The sequence below is a fragment of the Mycothermus thermophilus genome, assembly GCF_041956435.1.
Source record: "Mycothermus thermophilus strain CBS 625.91 unplaced genomic scaffold VTJ04scaffold_2, whole genome shotgun sequence".
Lineage (NCBI taxonomy): Eukaryota > Fungi > Ascomycota > Sordariomycetes > Sordariales > Chaetomiaceae > Mycothermus > Mycothermus thermophilus.
In genome coordinates this window covers 383,686-404,469 of record NW_027191428.1, presented here as the reverse complement: position 1 = coordinate 404,469, position 20,784 = coordinate 383,686, and the positions used below count along the sequence as shown (strand labels likewise).

Genomic DNA, 20,784 nt, shown 5'->3' with positions numbered 1-20,784 from the left:
ATAGAGGTCAGGTAATGATGATACATTCCAAAAAGACACAACCGCCTGCCCATGCCTGTCTTCCTGTCTGCCAACCCGTTTGCCGCCCGAAACGCCCAGCACTTCGTGGCAATATCCGATGCGTGCGTTGCCTCTGCTCCGAACCGTGAGAGAGAAAAAAACCATATTACGAATGGTCTACCATGCGATAGTCTATAATGACGCTGCCGCAGGGAGGTAGTGTAAAAGGGGAATAATTTCGCCTCGATGCTTTGTACACGAAAGAAAACAAGAAGAGAAAAGGTGGAAAGGACGATGATAGAACAGAGGCTACCCGGACACGAGCACCCAGAGGAGGAAGAAGATCATCTGTCCAGAGCGTTAATAAAGGGTCTGAATAAAATAAATATAGCATGAGGAAAACATACCAGGACGCCAAACATCTTGGCTATGAGCCACCGGTTGCTCGAGACGCGAGACCAGTATTTGAGCAGCTCTTTTTGAGCACCCTCGACGTTGTCCACAATGTCTTCTCTAAGGGGGTGTTAGCAACGAACAGGAAATTCGCATTAGAAAAGCCGGGGAGCACATACGTGTTTGCGTCGATGCGCTGGATCATCTCGGACTGCTCGCTCACCATGGCGGCAAGCTGGCCGAAGCTGTTGACAAAGTCAGCGGGCATGTTCAAGCAAATTCAACAAATCGTGCAGCTGCAAGGGAAAATACTCACATTGACCCGAGCTCGTTGATGGTGGCCTCAATGGCTTCGATCGCCTGACCGCGCTGCTGGATGTAGGCGTTCTGCCCGCCCTCCTCCATCATTTGCAGCTGCAGTTGCTGATCACCGCCAGCAGGCATGGGGTTGAGCGAGATGAGATCGACGGCCGGGGATGGGGTGCCGCGCGGGGACGTGCCATAGAGTGGTGACGCCGAGGGCGGCAGGGCCGCATGGGCGTGCTGACCAACGGTGGACACGAAAGCCTCAGTGCGAGACCGCGAGGCCTGGATGTTCTTTGTCCTGATCTCCAGGACATCCTTGAAGTTGGCGCTCACATCGCCCAGCTTTCCCTGCAGCAACAAGAGGATGTTCTTGTTGTTCTCGCCCTCCTGGTCGGGCTTGGGATGCAGCCGCCGTGAGAGGGCCTGCAGATTGCGGATCTCCTCGTTGAGGCGGGACAGGTCTTGCTTGATGACAAAGGTCAGCTCGTTGACCTCGACGGGGTTGTCGTCGAAGAGCGAGCGCTTCTTGGCTAGCTGGGCCAGCTTCTCGAGCTTGGCCATGGTGGCCGAGATGCCGCGGCCGATGTCGGCAGCTTGCCGCGCAAACTCGGAGCGGCGCGGGGGTTGAGAAGAAGCGCGTTTTTGAGAGTCGCCGAGCAGGCGCTGCGAGCCGGGCTTGGTGGCCTGGCGGCGCTGGGCGGCCTGGACGATTTGCCGGAACTCGGCGGTGCGGTCGTTGATGGCGACGGCCATGGTTGCGGCGGGAGGGTCGGAGTTCGGAGGCAGAGGGATTAGATTATCTGTCGGTACAAGGCGCTAGGCGCTCGAGATGCGCGAGATGCGCAGCACAGCACCTGGCCTGTAGAAGTAAATACGGAGGATGCGGACTGGAGTCCGGGGGTTCGCTGTCGTGGTGGGAGACGCCGATCGGTGGTCGGGCTCGACGACGGGATGATTCAGCAATTCAGGGGTGGATGACGGATGGATGACGGATGGGCTCGTCGCGTTCGAGGTTGGGTTGTCGGGAGGCGTCAGGAAAAGGAGGGCTGTGTGGTCGAGGTATGAACGGATATGACGCGATGGCTATCGCGGAGTCATGGAGGAGTAGCCGTTGGGCGTGGTGGTGGTGGATTGATGGAGGAAGAGGGTTTCGGGTTGGTGTTGCGTTTCCTTGTTTGAGGGCAACGTGGTCCTGTTTCGTCTCAGCGCTTCGAGTTGCGACTTCAGGTTCAACCGCAGCAGGGCTTGGCGCGGCGCAGCACAGTGTCATCTGCACACGGGAACTGTTCCTCGGACTGTGGAGCGTGAAGCAAACGGACTCGGAACACAACAAAGACCAATTTGGAAATTAACAAAACACTCTTCAACCCCTCCAGCAACTGAGACACAACAACTGTTGATGACCAGCTACCTATAATCAACAGAACCATATGATTTCCAATAGTATGTTCGGCCGATCATTTGGCAGCCAATTTTTTTTTCTTGCTGGATGGTTCATCAAATGTGCCAATTTGATCCATTCCGTTTTTGTGTTCAGACTGCAACTCTGCAACCGGGCACAGCCCAAGGCCGCGCGTTTGCACATCAGTCGAAACACGAATCAAGACGCACGCTTCAGCCTCCAAGCCTCGAAGAAGCGTTGAAGAAGCGTCAAAGACTCGGAGCTGGCCGCATATTGTGAGGTTGGATACACCGCAGGACTCGACCTGTCGGCTCTCCATGCCCAGATATTTTTGGACCGCCGTTGTCCTCATGTCATGATGTATCTTGGCATGACGCCCCCCCGGTCCATTGCGAGGAGAGCCACGAGTCTCCGGCCCCGGTCCTGGCCGCGTGGGATCTGTCCATCATCCGTCATGATCAGTGGAGATGGAGGCGAGGCCCCAATGATGACGCCCCTTTTACTGCACCACCTAGCTTCTCGAAGCCATAGGTATCCATCTTACTTACTATTGCATTGTCGTCGTTGCCGCATCATGGCCTGGCATTGAATGTGAACCTCGCCCCGGGCCGCGTGTCTTTTTTGCCGCCGTCGCAGAGTTCCAATCAGTTTCGACGCCCACGTGCTGCCGAACCGTTAACTACCTGCGTAACCCTGAGCTAACCGCCATCGCCGACAAATCCCCAGTCCCAAGGTTGCTCTCATTGTCACCGTCCCTCGAACCGACCCCTCTTCACCCCGCCGTCTTCCATCCAGCCTCGAAACCGCATATGCGCATGTAGATAGAATTCCCAGACACTGAATAACTCGCTCGAGTCAATATGGACGGTTCATACGGGAACGTCTTCCCCGCGGGCAGGGGCATGTCAGTTCATCCATCTGTGTCTCTCTCCGTCACCGTGGCAGCCAAATGACAACAAGTCTAACCAAGGCTGTGTAACGCAGGCCCGTGAATCCCAATCCGCAACCCCCCGCCGCCCCGGGGAACATGTACAAAATCAACATCAACCGCCAAAAGACAAAGAAGTGGGCAAACTTTAAACCCGCCAACTACGACGGCGACGACTGGGGAGCCGACGACGACGACGACCTCGACAATGCCCCCCGGGATCCTGCACCAGCACCAGCACCCGCACCCCCGCCAAAGCCCTTGGGCCCGCGCAGCCAGCCTGTAGCTCCAGCGACAGGATCCAATTCTCCGACCACAAGACTCCCGCACTCTGCGACCTTGCCCGTCCATCCCATTGACACCAGTTCGCCGCGATCCAACCACCCTCCGGGACACTCGAACCCGCAATCTCCCGTCGGCCGGCGAGGCCCCGTCGCCCAGCTTCCGTCGCAACAGAAACCTCCGACTCCCGCAAACATGCCCGCCCAGCCGGGCCAGCCCGTCCCTCTGCCGCGGCCTGGGGATATCGTCAAGCCGTGGGTCGACACCACGAACCGCTCCGGATCGGCGTCGCCGCGGAGCTCGAGCCCGCTAGCCTCGCCCGGCAAACGGTTTCCGCTCGTCCGCCCGGCCGACGTCTACCAGCGCCTGGAACAGGAGAGAGAGAGGGAGCGCCGGAGTTCGGAGAGCGGCCGATCAGGTGGTGGTGGCAGAACCCCGGAGCCCGTGCGGTCGCCGGTAGCTCCAGCACCTCCAGCATATCCAGCACCTCCAGCACATCCAGCACCTCCGGCTCCGAGCACTCAACCACGTGCCGTTCCGCCGCCGCAACCTACTGGTTTCACAACACTGCCCCAAGCCCCAAGCCCGGCACCAGCCCCGGCCACCGGTCCGGCTCTGGGTCCATCAACCGGTCCGACGCCCACCGACGAGAGGAAGAGCGAGTATGGCTTCGACCGGCTGATCGCGAGCTACGCTACCGACAGGACGAGCAGCACCGATACCTACGTCATCATGCGTGAAAAGGTCCACGCCGCGGCGCCAGCTCCGGACCGGGATCCTCCGTCGTCTCCCCAGAACATCAGGCGCTTCTCGAGCAGTCCGCAACTGCCCGAGGTAACCCGGCTGTCGGGCTTCGGAGAGGATCTGTTCTCGACCGGCTTGTTTTCGTCTTCGGGGTCTTTCTCCGCGCCGGACCGGGATCTGGCCGACATTCCCGAGTCATCATCAGCAACTGCAGCCAGCAGCAGCGGACCGGGTCAATCATTGACCAGCAGCGGTGCGGCGCCCGTCGGGGCTTCTTCTTCGGACACGGCTTCCAAGGTTGAAATGTCGCGGAACAATACCCCGCAACCCAGCGCGTCCAATGTGGCGGCGCCGCCGCCCAAGCCCGAGCAGCCCGACCCGGTGGCTGTCTCGTCCATTGGGCCGGCACACACGGAGGGAGGAGGGCTTGGCCAAACGCGCGTCGACGGGTCCCGGCAGCCATCACCTGCGGTGGATCAAAATGCCGCAGATGCAGGTCGGGTGCCGGCGTCATCCCCCGGCGAGGTGCCGGCCGGTGCCAGGCCAAACTTGCGGCCACAAATGCCGGGTGGTTGGGTATCCGAGACACCGTCGACGCCCGGGCCTGCTGAAGTTCCTGTCAAGTCCGGGGCTGGTGATGTTTCTCGGGAATCCGGCGACAAGCAGGAGGCGCCGGGTCCAGGTTCGCCTGTTTCGGTCTCCGAGTCTTTGCTCGAGGTTGCCGCTTCGACGGTTTTTGCCTCTTCCCCGCCAGACAAGCCTGCTGTCGCTCCTGCAGCATTGCAGCCCCCGGCGCAGCCCTCGCAGCCTGTCTCGCCGCTGGCTTCTCCTGCACCGTCTGCGCTTCGGACGTCGAGCCCGGCGCCAAGCGCAAAATCGGCAGCCTCAATGGGTTCCCAGTCGAAACAGCAGCCACCTGCAGGAGCTTCTCAAGGCAGAGACCCGTCGCCGGCGCCGACTTCTCATGTCGCCGAAACGAACGGCCCGGCTCCAGCCAGCGCGACGACCGACAAATCCGACAACAACATCCCTCCCACAGCGCCTCTCAATCCTCACCGCCCGGCGGCGACCGACACAAAGGAAACCTTAACTCTAGCAACCCCATCCCAGGGCGTTCCATCCTCCAAACCCTCACCGACCGAGCAATCCCCGCCGCCCTCCGCTGCGCCTTCGCATTCCCCAGTCAACCCGAACGACGCCTTGAGCGAGGAAATCCTGCGATCGCTCGAGCCCACGGCCGCGCACGCCGCCCCGAGTTCGACGCTGGAGACGCAGTACACGTCGACCGACGCCGCGCGCGAGAGCAGCTATCTCGGTGACGTCTACGGCGATTACTGGTCGTCAACGGACGACAAGCTAGAGACAGGATTGCTGACGCTAGAGACGGGATTGCTGTCGCTGGATAAACTGGGCGACGTGGATAAGGATAAGGATTATCAGCCCTCTCTCCTTCCCATCGTCCCGGTGGATTCTACGGCGGCGGCAGCGGCGGCGACGCACCAGCCGGTGAACGACTCGACGACGGCTACGCAAAGTTCCTCCGAGAATCAACGGCAAGCTCCTCCGACCATTGGAATACCGACCCGTTTCTCGTGGGAGACTGCCCCAGAACCTGTTCTACTACAGCCACAGAAGATGGAAGTCGTGGGCGAGCAAAAACCTGTTGAGTCGAATGCGCCGGGTCCCGTGGAACTCGACGCGACGGAGCCGGCGAGTCGCGTATCCGAGCGGGGCCCGGACAAGTCGGCGGAGGACCTCCGTTCCACGCCGGTGACACAGACTCTCTACAGTGCTACCATCACCAAACCCGCCCCGGCTGTCGGATCGTCTGCAGCTCCAGCTGTATCCGCAGAGTCGCTACCCCGTCCGATCGACCAGGCCTCGACAGCGCCCGAGGTCGTTCCATCTCCACGTTCGACCGAGGAAAAGATCGTCCTCCCCGGTTCAGACGAAAAGATTCCCCTCTCACCTTCCGACCAACGCACCCCATCACCACACCCACCACCGCAGCATCCAGCTCAGCCATCCCAACAGCCACCACCACCCCCTCAACAACTACAACTATTCCAACAACAGCCACAACCCGTCACCATCTCCAAACCTGCCTCCCCTTCTCCTCCTGCCCCTCCTGCCGTCTCAGCGCAAAACATCCTTCCCTTCCGCACCATCATGGAAATGCCCCTCGCCAGCGAACGCATCCGGCACTTTTCCGAATCCCGCCTCCAATTCGCCGCCATCGACTCGGGCCTGAACGAATGGCTCCGCGTCACCCTCGCGCGCTACCCCGAGCACGGCGAGCCGGAAACCGCCGGCGGCCCTTCTACACTGGCACTCCCGCCGGCGGGAACAACACCTCTAACCTCCCCCACCGGCATTTCTGGAGCTGGAGCGTCGTCATCGTCGGGACCATTCCATCATCATCATCATCATCATCATGTGCACATGCCGTCGAGCTTGCAGCAGGGGTTGAGCGGGCTGGGCCATTCGGGCGGACAGGTGGGGACGAAGAGTAAGGAGTTGTTGATGGCGGCGGGAAAGGCGGGGAAGGGATTGTTTAGTAAGGGGAAGAGTAAGTTGAGGGGGACGGGGGAGAAGGTGTTTTCGAGTTCATAGTTCCCCTCTTCCTCCGCGCTCGCTCGCTTGCTGCTCGAGGGTTGACGGGTTGATCTGACCTACCCTACCTGAGTTCTGTGAGGAAGGGAGGTTGGTGGTACCGTGGATGGTGAGTGGGAATGGAGATGAATGGGTGAGGATGAGGTGATGAGTACACATTGGGATGAAGGGATGGGGTTTGCATTTGTTGATGGAGGGTTTTTGTGGGATAGCTTCTTGTTTCATATTGTTCCTGTTGCTATTCCGCAGGGAAGAATAAGCGTGTCATTCTGTGTACCTATACTTGTAGTAGTTGTTGTAGTTGATACATCCACTTCAAGGATCTCTTTTCTGAAAGACCGGGTCTCAATTCATGTGGCATATTTGTCTTTACAGAACTCTCGTCGAGAATGTTTGGGATGTTTAACTACTGCGTGCTCCCTGCGGTGGGTAGTCTGGACGCAGCGATACGTTCACGTTCGGTCGAAGTCGCAAGGCTCAAGCCATCCAGGCCATACCTCAGGTACCTGATACAGTGGGTACGCACTTACAACCCTCTTCTATGATGTGTCCTCTGCCGCTGCATCCCCCCTCCCTAGTCAAATTCATTCCCTACAGTCTCAATTACAAACGATGAGGACATTCCAACCAATATCGCCTGACCAACAAAAAAAAATCCTTCCATCACTTCATTCATTGGCGAGCCGTTGGATGGTTGAGGTGCGGTGGTGGTTGCCCCCTCAAAAGAGCCGGTGGCTGTGCTGTGCCACACAGGAGCTTGGACGGGTCGAGACCCTGGGCGCAGCAGCGAAATTACTTATACTTTTGGGTTCATTCATTCCCCACAGCGGCTTGTCGTTTCGTCAACCACCAACGCAACGCAACGCAACGCAACCTCGAACCCCCCGGGCCCCGTAGCCTTTCTCAGCCCAGTGGGGAGGGGGAAACCGTTGGTGCAAGGGTTGTCCTGGGCTTTTGGCATTCAGACTGGTGATGTGTCGGGTGTCGTTGAGGAAAACACAAGAGACGTGTAGGTACTTCCATATAACGCAAGATGGTACGGGGCAAGTTGATGAGATTTTGGATGTTGAGTCGAGGATCGTCAGCTTGAGGAAAATGTTCGGGTTACACGACGCTACAGGGACTCGGAGAGAGCCAGAGCTTCCACTTGTTGATTGATGGTTTCGGAGCAAGAGGAAGGGCGGACGCACCTGCAACCCGGCACGGAACTCTCCATTCAATCGAGACCCTCCCTCCACTTCAGCCCAGTGGAGGAAGGTGCAGCCCGAGCGATTAGGCTGCCACTTTCTCACTGTCTCTACCCCGTCTCGTTGGAAGCTGCAGCTGACCCCCCTGTGTCTGACCAATGAAGCCCATCGCAACTCCCACAAGCTGTTGGACGGTGCATGGGGCATGGGGGTTGATTCATCAGTTCTGGGGTTGATCTTGCCATTCTTCACGTTCTTCGCCTTTTTTTCCTCTCTCATGTTCAAATCTCTCTCCATTGGGGAGCCTTTTCGTCTCATCTTCTCCCCCTCCATCCCAACATCTCGACATCAATCCGCTCCTCAAGCCATCCCGCCCATCAAGTCCCAGCTCCCCGGGCCAGCTGCTGTCGCTAACTACCATAGCAGCCAGCCCACCTCAGACTCCAGACCTACGCCCTACGCCTTTTGACCACGTCTCCCGCTCTTCCGTCTTGTGCCTCGTCTGTGCCATAGGCTTGCTTCCTTTTTACTTCAAACTTCCTGTCTCCTCGTTACTCGCGCCGCTGGACTCCTGTCTGGTAGCTGGATGCCAAGGTCGCATTGCGTCCACCCGACTACTTAACGTTACTTAACGCCTCGCCTCCGAGCCGTGCGACGGATAGAGCTGGCGCCGACGGGACCCCCGAGGTCGTCTCGGCTTGGAGGTTGCGTCGCAAGTTGCAAGGCTGAACAAGACATTGTCGCGCATCTCTTGCGCATTTTCTCCTCTGCCCTGCTCAGGCATCAGAGACGTACTACCAATCTTTTGCTTAACAACAGTACATACATACGCTCCCCATCTCCATCGCCGCCTCAAGGCACAATTGGCGTCGGCAACACCTAGCTCTGCCGACACCTATTTTTAACCACCTAATCGCTAATCACCCACCGTCGCCGTCCTCCCGGCGCCCGCCCGTCGCGCCCTCTCCTCACCTCCACAACGCGGCTCAACGGCGCCAGACCTCCGCCCAAGGCAATACCACCCTAGCCCTAGGTCCTGCATTGTCACACCTTCTCCCCGCCTTCAGCTCTGCTTCGTCAAGGGAATTGAGTCGTCTCGCACCGTCCACCATGGCCGCCTACACGCAAAATCAACACATGTACCCTCAGGGCTACAATTTCCAGGCCTATCAACAGCAGCAGCCACAGCAGTCCCTGCCGCAGGAGCAGCAGCAACAGTATCAGCAAGAACAACAAGCCCCCGCGGATGGCGTCAACCGCCGCACCTCCTTCGTAGGCCTGCCCCCGATTCGCCGCGCCTCCACCTTCGGCTCGTCGTTGGGTTTGACCGCCGAGGAGTTCTCGACCGACGACGCCGACAATACGTCGCGCTCCCAGCAATCGTCGAAGGCGGCGCCCGCAGGCCAGAACCCACCTCAGTCCAATATGAACGCCCAACAGCAGCAGTACCACGACCAGCAATACCAACAGTACCAACAGCAGCAACAACAACAACAGCAACAACAACAGCCGCCCCAGATGGGCCAGTTCATGCCCCCGCAGCCCGGCGGTCAAATCGTTCAGAATGTCTACCGGCCTACTCAAGGCGCTCGCGGTCCTCAAGGCCCTCAGGGTCAAGGTCCGCAGGGTGGACCCTTCCCCAGCCAGACGTGGCAGCTACATGCCCAGCAGCATCCGCAGAACCAAGGACCGCTCAACAATGGTTTTCAGCAGCCCGCCGTGTATGCCCAGGGACAAGGTCTGCAGCAGCCGCAAAGGGGCCCTCCAGGTCCCCAAGGAAATCCTCAGGTCCCGAACGGCGCGCAGGGTCAACAGGGTTTCCAGGCCGCTCCTCCGGTGGTCTTTCCGCCGCTGCCCGGCAACCTGATGCAGCGGTTTGGCGGCAACTGGAAGTTTCAAGAGTCTCACCTCACGGAGCCGCTTCAGCCAACCAACCGCCATCGCCATTCGCCAAGCAACGCATCGCAGCAACAGCCGTCTTCCGGCTATGAGAAGGAGACGGGCGTGCCGTTGCCCGCTTCACGCCAGAGGGCCGCTCAGCCGGAGCAGAATCAGCAGAATCAGCAGCAGCAACAACAACAACAACAGCAACAGCAGCAGCAGCAGCAACCGCCGCAGGGTCAGCAGACACAAGTTCCTGCGGCCCAGGGGCCACCGGGAACCCCTCGGCAGGGTCAGGATGCTCAAGACATTCAGCGGAACCCGACCGGCCAGAATGATGGGGCCCCGCTCGGCCGCCTGCAATCGCATCAATCGCACCAGTCGCACAGTGAGGTGCCTCGCGCGGATCCTCCGGCCAACCGTAACTCGGGTGTCTTTTCCAGCCTCCGTGGACGTTTCGGGGGCGGCCACCATCACCACCACCATACCGAGACGGCCCCGAAACCCCCGCCGACCAGCGGCGGTGACGGCGCCTCTGTTGTGAGCATCACGACAGAACCCTCCGAACTCCAAAGGCCGAACCCCGCGTTCGCACCGAAGGCCGGTGCTTCGACGCCGGATAACTTCTCGTACACCCAGAGCAAGGACAGCGTCGTGGCGCATCCACCGAGCACGCCATTCAACGAGCGAGATGCAACCAGCACGCCGCCTCCTGCCCAGTTCGCCCCGCCGAAGAAGACCAAGACCGGGTTCTTTCACCTTGGCGGCCACGGTCACTCCCACTCGTCGAGCATCTCCAATAATGCCCCGCCCGCCCAGCCCGGCGTGCCTAGGACGTCGACGTCGACCACGAATAACACGGCCGACACTGGGGCCACGTCGAAGAAGCGCTTCTCGGCGCTCAAGGATAAGTTCCGCTCGGCTCCGAAGGAGCAGTCCTTTAAGGTTCGGCTTCCTCCGCAAGCCCAGCAGGGTCCTCCGGGACAACAGGGCCAGCAGGGACCTCCTGGACCTCAGGGACAGTTCAAGGGTCCTCAGGACCTGCAGGGACAGGGAACCCCGCAAGGTCCTCCGAGACAATTCCAAGGTGGTCCCCCGGGCCAGCCCCAGGGTCCCCCTAACTTCCAAGGGCCACCGGGTCCGTTGTTCGGACCCGATGGGCGATTCCAAGGCCCTCCTGGCCGGTACGTTGGGCCTCATGGTCCATTCATTGTTGGACCCCAGGGCCAGATCATCGTACCCCAGGGTCAGTTCATCAATCCTCAAGGCCAAATCGTTAGTCCTCCGGGTCAGGTGATGGGACCTCAAGGTCGGCCTTTGGGGCCTCAGGGTCAACCCCAGGGTCAGCCTCAAGGACAACCTCAGGGACAGCTTCAACCGGGATCCCAGGCTTCTCAGGGCCCTAATCTTTCTCCTGTTCAAGAAAAGCCCCAGGAGACGACCCAGGAGCAAACCCCAGCAAGATCGGAGGGTGAGCAAGCGAAGCATGGAGAACAGGAGCAGCAGAGCCAGCAGGGTGAGCGTCAAGGCCCGCCTCAGGAACAGCCTCAGCAACAACCTCAGAGGGAGGCTCAAGATCAGAGGCAGGCCCAAGAACAGGCCCAGCCCAAGCGTTCCGAGACCACTGTGTCGACGGGCTCCGGTACTCAGCCCGGCTCTGTGCCGCAGTCTGCAACCACCACCTCCCCCCCGCCCTCTCAGGCAGGTTTTGCCAACCCTCCGCCGGGTGTGCTGAATCAGTCTAACCCGAACCTCCCGCCCGGGATGAACCAACCTGTTACGGGCCTAAGGCAGCCCGGCTATGCCCTGCCACCTGGGGCCAATCCTCCTCAACAAACCGGCCCTCCCCAGAAGCAGGGCCAAGACCGGAAGGCCAGCGGCGGCTTGTTTGGGTTCCTGAGACATCGCTCCGATTCCAAGCCTTCGGAACCTCCCAAGCCTGCTCAGCCCGCCCAGCCAGGCGGTCCGCTGCCCATGGGTTTCACAGGACAAGGCCCGCCGGGCCAGTTCCCTCCGCAGTATGGGATGCGGGTGGCGATTGGGCCTGACGGCCGCCCGCTTCTCGGTCCCGATGGTCGCCCGATGCTGGTTCCTGGCCCGCCAATGTTCCCTGGACAGCTTCCGCCCCAGCCGCCGTTTGCGCAGGCTAGACCTCCTGGCACCGCTGGATCGCAGCAGTCTCAGGGCTCGATTACTGGATTGCGGCCGGTGGGGGTCCAGCAGCAGCCACAGCAGCCGCCACAGCAACAGCAACAACAGCAGCAACAGCAACAGCCTGGAGTCGCTCAAGATCAGCCGGGTGCGCGGCTTGCTGAACAACGGCCGCCGCAGCCGTCTCCGCCATCCACACAGGCCCAATCCGATGCTGCCTCAGCACGCGGGCTTTCCTCCTCTCAGCAAGAGCTCCCGAAGCCCGCCGAGCCGACTCCGGTCGACTCGCCTGTCTCGGAGAATTCCCAGCCCGCGACGACGCAGTTCTCCACGGAGCAGTCTCGGTTCCGGACCGACTCGCCCGCAAATGCCAGGCCGGTGTTCACGCCGCCGGGTCCGTCAACCCAGCAGGCTCAGCAGGCGGTTAGCACCCCGGCGGACAAGAAACCCGATGTGGATGTCGACTTTGACAGGCCCGTGTCGCCGGCCTCGCAAGCCCCGACTCCGAGGTCGGGGATCCCCGGCGAGGAGCTCGAGCGGAGAACGCCGGTGCAGACGACGGCGGTGAGGCAGCCTCCGAGTCCCTTGCCCGGTCAAGGTCAACAGCAAGGGGCTCCGCAGTCGATGCAGCAGTCGGGCCCGCCGACTGCGAATGTGTCGCAGGGCTCTCTTCCCTCGCAGGCTACTCTTTCTTCGCAGCAGCAACAGCAGCAGCCGGCGGGCTTCAGAGGTCCGGTTGGCCCGCCTGGTCCGCCTGGCCAGGGCCAGCCGGCTGGTCAAGGCCCGTGGATGCAAGGACCCCCGCCCGGGTCTGTTCCGCCGCAATTCCGCCCGGGTGGTCCCGGTGGGCCTGGCGGTCCTGGTGGCCCTGGAGGTTTCGGTGGTCCAGGCGGTTCGGGTCCGCAGAAGGAGAAAGAGAAGGAGCAGAGTACTTTCTCCAAGCTGTTCGGCGGCAAGTCCTCTGGCGGAGCGGCCAAGGAGAAGGAGAAGAAGTCCCTTATCGGCGCTTTCAAGCGCGGACATAAACACTCTGACGCTCCGCCGTCGCCGCAGCCGCCTCAGGGATTCCAGGGCCGTCCTCCCCAGGGCCCGCCGCCTCCGGGCATGCAGCAAGGTCAGTTCCGGCCTGCCCAAGGCCCGCTGCCGCCTCCTGGAGCGCAGCAGCAGCAGCAACAGCAGCCTCCATTCCGGCCGCAGCCGCAGCCACAACAGCAACCGCAGCAGCAGCTCCCCAAACCGGGCGTTCCGATCAACATGAAGCCGGCCCGCGAGGAACCGCAGTACGAGAGCGTCCCGATCCCGGCCGGCTATGGACACGTCCATGCCGAAGGCAAGATTGCGCCGGCGCCGGCGCCGTATTTTGTTGGTCCTGGTGGCCCCGCACCGATGGTGCCGCCGGGAATCCCTGCGCAGCCTTGGGTTGCGCCGGGGGTTGTTCCCGGCGTGCCGGTGGGCGTTGTGCCTGGGGCGGTACCTCCGGGCGTTGTGACTCCTGGCGCGGTGCCAGCTGCCATCGTGCCTGGAGGAGGCATCGCGCGGGTGGGCACCCAGCCGGTTGGCGTTGCGCCGTCCACTACCTCGCAGGCCCCGTCGGTTAGGTCGGAGACTTCGCAGGCGCAGACGCAAGGACAGACGAGCCAGACTACCTCGACCAGTCCGGCTCCTGCTGGCTCGAGTCCTGCGCCTCCCGCTGCCCCGGCTCCTGCGGAAAATGGACCCAAGAGCGTCGAGCCGGCTCAGGCGACGGCCGCTCAGCAAATCCCTGCTCCGACTCCGCCGACTCCGGCACATAAGACCGAGGTGGTGTCGCCGTTGTCGAGCCCGCCTGCTCCTCCGACCAGCGTCTCGCCTCCGGAGGAACAACCGCCGCAGGTCCAGTCTGCCCGGGTGTATGCTGAGGAGAACGCTAAGCCGGCGCAGTTTACCATTCAGTCCGATCCGCCGAGCCAGTTCACTATTCAGTCTGATGTGCCGAGTCAGTTCATCGTCCAGTCGGATGTGCCGAGCAGCAATGCCGCACAGCACACTCGGAACGAGAGCGAGGACGGAATCTCGTCGCTCCCGTCCCAGCGGGCTGGCCGGCTGCCGTCGCCACCGGCCAATCCGATGTTCCCTCCTCCTGCCAACGCCGGTTCCGCTGCCGTCCCGCGTCCGTTCAACATATCTCCCGACCCGGTGACTGCGCCAGGAGGATGGCCTGTTTCCCCTCAGCCGACGCAAAACGTCGCTTGGAACTCGGGAACCGTCAGCCCCGAGCCACCCTCGGTCCAACCCACTCCTTCTCCTGCTGCTGCTGCACCAGCGGAGAAGCTGGCTACTCCCACGCAGCCGCAGGCTCAGTATCGCGTCCCCGACGACAACATCTACGACGCCACGCCGCGCCAGTCGCAGTTCCCTCCGGAGCAACAACCACAACAAAGGTCGCCGACCTCGCCTACGCGTCCGGATCAGCAGCAGCAGCAGCAGCAGCAGCAGCAGCGCTACGAGCCGCCAACACATGCCACGATCATCATCAACAGCCCCGTGGAGAGCCAGCCGGTTGTACAGTCGCACGAGACGAATCGCCCCGGCGCTGCGGCTGGTGTCGCGGCTGGCGTCGCTGCCGGTGCTGGCGTTGTCGCTGGCGGAGCTGCCGCCGCAGCCGCTGCCAGCACCCTCCCGCCTCCCGCCGTGACGGTCACGCGCGCCGGCTCCGAAGGCTCCCGCGAGCACTCGGACATGGAGTTCGACTCGGACATGGAGTCGCCCGTGATCCAGGACGCGTCGATCGCGACGGTGCAGCAGGCGTCGCCGACAACGAGCCCGACGCGCAGCGGCAGCATTATCGCGCCCAACGGGGTCGCGGCGGCGAAGGACAGCGTGGCGATTTTTGAGCGGGCCAAGAAGAAGCTCGAGGAGCAGCGGCAGGCCGAGATGCGGCTCATTTTGGAGGAAAAGATTCCCGTGTTTGACGCGCAGGAGCAGGAGGAGGAGGAGAGGAGGAGGAGGGACGAGGAGAAGCCCCAGATGAGCGCCACGAGTTATCCGGGGCAGGAGTGGAATCCGTATGGCGAGGGGGGGTATGAGGATTGGGATTGAGTGAGGAGTGAGGAGGGATGATTCCTCTTCTGAGCTTGGGACTCAGTCCATCCATGTTATTAAGAGGAGGGGTGGGATAACTACCAGGATAAGTCGCTTTTGGAATGAGCTTTTTGGGATTTTGGATGGATGGGGTTTGAGGAATCCTGGGCCTGACTTATTACTTCACTGGCTCTGGTGAAAGGGATTTGTTTTGGTTTCTTTTGTTTGAGTTTTCTATACTTGCCATCTTGCTGGCTCCGTTCTCTTGTCGATCAGTTTGAAATGTTTTTACTTGGATAAGACGCCGCCATCTTTTTTCTTGTTCACTTGTCATTTCGTTGTTAGTTGTTAACAGCCGCCTAATCAAACAATTGAGCAATCAAGCAGTTGATTCATGAAATAGTTATTTGGCTCGGGACAAGGCTGACCGTGTTTCTGCTCTGTGGCGTTTGTCGTGCATGCCCTCGATGTCCAAGTGAGAGATACTTACATGTAGACTCCTACGAGGCTCCTCCTACCCCACTGTCCGGTCTTGGTCTTATAATGTTGTGGACGACGAACAGCAGAAACCGCCCTCCGCTTGCTTGGGTTGCTTGGGTCTCTGTGATCGGCTCATCACGCCTCACCTTTGCAGAGCTACCGAGGTACCTACGTGAACATACCTGACATCTCATGGGTGTACAGAGATACATACGAAACAAGAAACTGGTCAAAGAACTCCCAACCCTCCTAATATTAAGTACGGACCTGGTATGTACAGACCGAACGGGGTATCTTGAAAAACTACCCTACAACAAAAAAACAAGCCACGCAAAAACCATAGTAAACAGCCCAGACACAAAACCAAATGTACAACACAGCACAGCACAGCACGGTAGAGCGCGGCGCAGCGCAGTGGTATGGTATAAACAGCGTACCTCCCTCCCCTTCCATCCCTCCATCCCTCCTTCCCTCCTCTCCAGGTCTCCCCAACCCAGCCCAGCCCAGACCAACCCATCCATCCATCCATCCATCCAACCCGTTCTCAAACCATTAGTTAGGGTATGTATATATGTATGTCAAGCATGTACGGACGTACATACGTACTGTGACGACTTGGATACAAGACTCGCTCCCACCCAACCCAACCAAACAAAACAAGAAAAACAACAACAGAACAACAGATGACAAAGACAACCCTACAAACAAACCAAAACAAAACAAAACAAAACAAAGTAGGAATAGGAGACAAGACAGATAGATGATGATGGAAAAAAAACCAGAGGGAGGAAAGGGAAAAACAATACGGCGAGAAAGAACAAAATAATATGTAACCCCCCCGATCCCCATATACAAACAGCCCTCCTCCCCCTTTGTCTTTCGCCTGGCTTGGCGCTTCCAACGATGAAGTGAAGTGAAGTGAAGGCGTAACGTCATGAACGACACCTCAAACGCAGCCGAAGGAGAAGCGTAGGGTCGGGTTCGGGTTCAGGATGCCGGAGCCGTTGCCGTCGCCGTAGCGGCAGGGGCCGTCTCATCCTTGTCCGTTGCTGTTGAAACTCCCTGTTCTGGCGAAGAAGCTGCTTCGTTTGGCGCCGGTGATGGGGTATTATTCTCTTGTGTTTGCGTGGGAGGAAGGACCTGGTGGGACGGTTCGGCTGGGACGGTGGTGGGCGAGATTTCTCCAGACATCTTCCTCTCTTCGGGAGATGCCCTCTCACTCTTCTCGACCTTCTCCGTCGTCCCCTTCTCACCCTCCACCGCCACAGGCAACTCCGGCAGCGGCTTCAGCTCCCCCCTTCCCTCCAACCCCTGTCCCGAACCCGGGCCGGGACTCTTCTCCCTCCTTTCCCTCCCCCTGCCACTCTCACTCGGCGCCATGCTCGAAACAGACCGTTGCCTCCCGTAAGGCGGCTGCTGCTGAAGCATCTGAGCCTGCGAAGCAGGCACCACCCCGCCGCCAATTCTGGCCCAAAACATCTGCTCCCTCAACCTGACGCTTTCCTCCCACGCCGCGCGCTCCGCATCCTCGCCTTCGGCGCGCCAATGACCGTCTTTCACGATGCGCAAAAACCCCAAAAACTCGCACGTCGAGCGCACCCGGCCGAGGCAGTACCGGCACAGCGGGTATCCAACCTGCGTGGCGTCGGCCTCGCTGACGCGGAAGCGGTGGGTGCGGAGGTGCTCGTCCTCCTTGCGGGACTCGCCGCACAGGGCGCAGGGGTTCAGCTCGGGCCGGACGACGCGGCCGAAGCGGCTGGTGGCGGTGGACGGGGTGGGCTCGACGACCAGGGAGCCGTCCGTCATGGCGGCGAGGACGGAGCGGCGAGCGAGCCATGAGAGGCCCGGGGCCGTGTCGAGGCGGAGGGTCGGCTCGATGTCTTCGATGAGGACGCGCTTGTAGAATTTGGTCTCTTTGAGAGGCGGGAGCGGAGCGGAGGTAGACGAGGCTGATGGTGTGCCGCTGGACGAGCTGGAGGGTTGTGGTGAGGTAGAAGGAGGGGTGGTGGTGGTGGGTTCGGTCATGGCGGCGCCTGCGGATGCGAGACCTATGGCGAACGAGGCAAAGGTGGAACCGGTCGAAAGACGCTGGCCTGATAACCGCTTGGAGGTCCGTAATAGCTCGCGGAAGTCCTCGTAAGCAGCCACGTCGGTACGCAGGACGGGATGTATCAAATGGGTGAAGCTGGTCGGATACGACGGCGACATGGGCACCGAAAGGCTTTGCCGGGCCGAGGCACTCCCACCAGCGATCGAGCCTTGGATCTCGCGGGCGTCGAAGCTCTCAACGCCGGGAGATGACGGTACGGTCGGGGGAGCGGGTTCTGTCTTCTCGAGGGCGAGCTGCTCCAGGACGTGTTTGAGCTCGACAAGCTGCTCCTGTTGGGAGAGGAGCAGGCCCTCGGTGTCGGCAAGCTGGGCGCGGAGCTGGTCGTTCTTGCGCTGCAGGGCTTCTTGCTCCAGGCGAGCATCTTCCTTGGCTGAGATGACCATCTTGTTGGCTTCCTCGAAGAGGGCGGCGGTCAGGTTCTCGAGTTCCTGCTCAATCTTTTTCTTTTGCACCTCAGTGTCCAGACGCGCCTTCTTCTCCTCGGCGATTTTTGCCTCGAGCGCAGCCTTCTCGGCCTCAGCCGTCTTGCGCTGCTCCTCCACCAGCGCCTCGAGTTCTCGTATCCTCTCCTTGGCTTTCTCCAGCTCCAGGCGGGCCTCGGCGAGATGGTCATCCAAAGCGGTCTGGTGGTTGATGGCGCGAATAAGCTTAGTGCTCAGAGCGGTGACTTCATCATCGGGATCGGGAGGACAAGGGCTAGACGTGGCATCGCGACCAGAGGGAGTCTGGCCCCGACTCCGAGGGTCTGGGAGGGTGCTGAGGTCATCGTCGTCGAGGGGAGTTGGGACGAAAAGGCGCTTGCTCTGGGGCGTAGAGGGACGCGAAAACCTGGCGACGTCGGGGGTCAAGGACTGCTCGGTGGTGGAATTGGACCTGGCATGGGAGGCGGGAGGCTTCGGCGAGGCGGAGCGTAGGATGCTAGACAGCGACCGATGGTGACCGAAGCGGCCGTTTTGAGAGGATGGCGGCTGGTGGGAGGGCCAGCCTGCCACAGCAACAAATCTTTTTGCCACAACAGTCAGCTTGGATCTGGACAGGCAGATGATGTAGGGAAGTCCTTGAAAGAGGTGATCTCAGGGCAGCGTTGAGGACTCACGAGTACTCCAGCTTGACGACTGGTGGTGGTGGACCACACCAAGCAATGGCGGGTCCTCAACGCAAACAACTACCACCTGCTTTGATGTTCCCTTTGATCCAGCGCAGCGTTTGGGTGAGTGGTCTGATAGGTATGGCAGAAAACGAGGAAAAGCCTTGGGTGTTGGGAGACGGCGAGGTGAAGATGAAGGGTTCCAGCTGCGACACGTGAAATCTATGAACGAGCAAAGGACCAGGGAGTGGAAAGGAGAAGGGAAAATATTAAAAGGATAAAAAAAACAATCTTTGTAGAGGCCGTGACAGATCAAAACAGCCTCCGCAAGGGTACGGACATGGTGGAGCAGTGTGTCAGGTAGGTACTATACGGAGTGTTCGGGCGGGAGTTCGGGACGTGGCGAGAGAGTGTGAATCGGAGGCAGAGGCGCCGACAGAGCGAACACACACACACACACAGAAGAGTGAAGCGCGCATCCGGTGGTTCCAAGGATTCCAAGGGCGCCGCCGAGGAAGAGGTCGCAGTGGCACCGGGGGAAAGGGGCCGGGGTGCACGGGGGTGGACAGTGCCCTCTGCGGCCTTGTTGGGCTTGGCTTAGCGCCGCCATGGGAAAAGCGCGCTCGATTTTGTGGTCAAGTGCAGCTGCAAATGCGGGAATCATTGGATCCTCCAGCACATCCCCCACTCGGCCGCCCGTGCTTCCTGCTGGAGGCTCACGCCAGCCACATGGATATGGCATGGGCATTCAGCCGGATCATCGGCAATGGCATCAGCTGGCCGGGATGGAGATCTGTTTGCGCTTCCAGACTCTCAGTCCCATTGGAACTGCGACAAGGCTGTGTTTCACGTAGATCTCTGGCGATCGGCACTGAACTCAGTGAGTATGAGTATGGCAAAACATTTCCAGCCAGGATTGCTGCAAGTTTCCATGGACTGGACGTTGTGTTCGCTGCGTGGTGTGTTGGCATGGGCCTCTCTGACGGCGGCCCGGGCTTGTTGTGGCAAAGCAAAAAGCTGTGAGACGATGTTGAGAGTGAGCTTCCAAGTTGGAAAAGCAGGGAACACGAGGCTCCACCTCTTTAATCCGAATCGGGAAGTGAGCTCGGTTCGGATGCCAAGACCTGGAAAGCCAGTGATCTCCACGTGCTTCGTCACCCTCCTCCCCTCCTCCCGCACCACCACCAGCAGCAAGCACCTGCCAAACTGCACCTCTGGGACGTCATCTGGATGCCCAATCGGGAAATTCGATCTGGCTCCTCTCTGCGCCAGACAGCATCTACGCCGGTTGCACCTCCTCACAACTGCAAGGGATGGGGTAAATCTGAGACATTTACTCGTGCTACGTACCAGATAAGGTATTCTTGGTTAAGTCTTTAGCCGGCAAGAAGTTGCTCTCTCAGTGTTGCAGTCTTGCTCCCAATTCCAGTTCCTACATCCCTCGGCGCAAGGTTGTATTTGGTCCTTGTTTCCCTTTCTACGCGACCCAAAGACAGTCCAGACTGAAACTAGCCACGTATCATGACACTACGTCGCAGTCACCTCCAGCACCTCGCATCCCAGTTTGAAAGATGTATCGACTCATGGCTTCCAGCCGACATCCCTTTCTGGCGTGGCCATGCTCTGGATAGCCTCAGGTATATGGAGGTGCCAGACTAAGGTGCCGGAACGGCGGAATAGCGCCGCCCATCGCCTCCTCAAGGCGCTTACACATCTGGATCCGACTGGGAGTCCATGACCATGAATTCGCCTCGGAAGATGCCGACTCTCCCTACCGAGCATCCCACTAGGTATGCCCTTGAACAAAGCCATGTCTACTCCATCCTGTGTCTTCGTTGTACTGCCTCGGATCGAAAACGATTAGTTCAGACGATCGCCGATCTCTGTGGCGGATAGCAGGGCATGCGTTGGACTTGTGTTTGATTCCACATGCTAGAATACACAGAATTCTGTCCTCCTGTTCCTACCTGAACGACACTTTGGGCGATTACACAAATATCAGGATTAACGCCACATCCCCAAACATCGCCTCCATGGTCCGGTGGTAGGCACCATGGTTTCTTTTCATTGCATCCCGGAGTACAAAGCCGATACCCCCAGATAGTATCTCAGAGGAGGCGCCATAAGCGCCAAGGGAGCCTTGTGATTTCTGTCTTGAAG

The 20,784-nt window shown here is 59.9% G+C and overlaps 6 protein-coding genes across 6 annotated transcripts; 2 read left to right on the top strand and 4 right to left on the bottom strand.

Annotated features, from left to right (window-relative positions):
* Positions 1 to 309: 309 nt before the first annotated feature.
* VTJ04DRAFT_2283 (uncharacterized protein) lies at positions 310 to 1,452 on the bottom strand (the record flags this gene model as incomplete). The annotated part of the gene is made up of 4 exons (XM_069360055.1): positions 310 to 348; positions 408 to 513; positions 573 to 638; positions 710 to 1,452. 4 exons carry the CDS (start codon positions 1,450 to 1,452, stop codon positions 310 to 312), a joined length of 954 nt encoding a protein of 317 aa, XP_069220804.1.
* A 63-nt stretch (positions 1,453 to 1,515) lies between these two features.
* Positions 1,516 to 2,453, bottom strand: VTJ04DRAFT_2282 (uncharacterized protein; the record flags this gene model as incomplete). The annotated part of the gene is made up of 2 exons (XM_069360054.1): positions 1,516 to 1,782; positions 2,406 to 2,453. 2 exons carry the CDS (start codon positions 2,451 to 2,453, stop codon positions 1,516 to 1,518), a joined length of 315 nt encoding a protein of 104 aa, XP_069220803.1.
* A 508-nt stretch (positions 2,454 to 2,961) lies between these two features.
* VTJ04DRAFT_2281 (uncharacterized protein) lies at positions 2,962 to 6,668 on the top strand (the record flags this gene model as incomplete). Its single annotated transcript, XM_069360053.1, has 2 exons — positions 2,962 to 3,005; positions 3,086 to 6,668. The coding sequence occupies 2 exons, from the start codon at positions 2,962 to 2,964 to the stop codon at positions 6,666 to 6,668; spliced, it is 3,627 nt and encodes a 1,208-aa protein (XP_069220802.1).
* A 2,297-nt stretch (positions 6,669 to 8,965) lies between these two features.
* On the top strand, positions 8,966 to 14,965 carry VTJ04DRAFT_2280 (uncharacterized protein; the record flags this gene model as incomplete). The annotated part of the gene is made up of 1 exon (XM_069360052.1): positions 8,966 to 14,965. The coding sequence occupies one exon, from the start codon at positions 8,966 to 8,968 to the stop codon at positions 14,963 to 14,965; it is 6,000 nt and encodes a 1,999-aa protein (XP_069220801.1).
* An 80-nt stretch (positions 14,966 to 15,045) lies between these two features.
* On the bottom strand, positions 15,046 to 16,363 carry VTJ04DRAFT_2279 (uncharacterized protein; the record flags this gene model as incomplete). Its single annotated transcript, XM_069360050.1, has 3 exons — positions 15,046 to 15,211; positions 15,735 to 15,970; positions 16,034 to 16,363. The coding sequence occupies 3 exons, from the start codon at positions 16,361 to 16,363 to the stop codon at positions 15,046 to 15,048; spliced, it is 732 nt and encodes a 243-aa protein (XP_069220800.1).
* Positions 16,364 to 16,414: 51 nt separating this feature from the next.
* On the bottom strand, positions 16,415 to 18,966 carry VTJ04DRAFT_2278 (uncharacterized protein; the record flags this gene model as incomplete). Its single annotated transcript, XM_069360049.1, has 4 exons — positions 16,415 to 18,539; positions 18,634 to 18,652; positions 18,704 to 18,846; positions 18,944 to 18,966. 4 exons carry the CDS (start codon positions 18,964 to 18,966, stop codon positions 16,415 to 16,417), a joined length of 2,310 nt encoding a protein of 769 aa, XP_069220799.1.
* Positions 18,967 to 20,784: the final 1,818 nt, after the last annotated feature.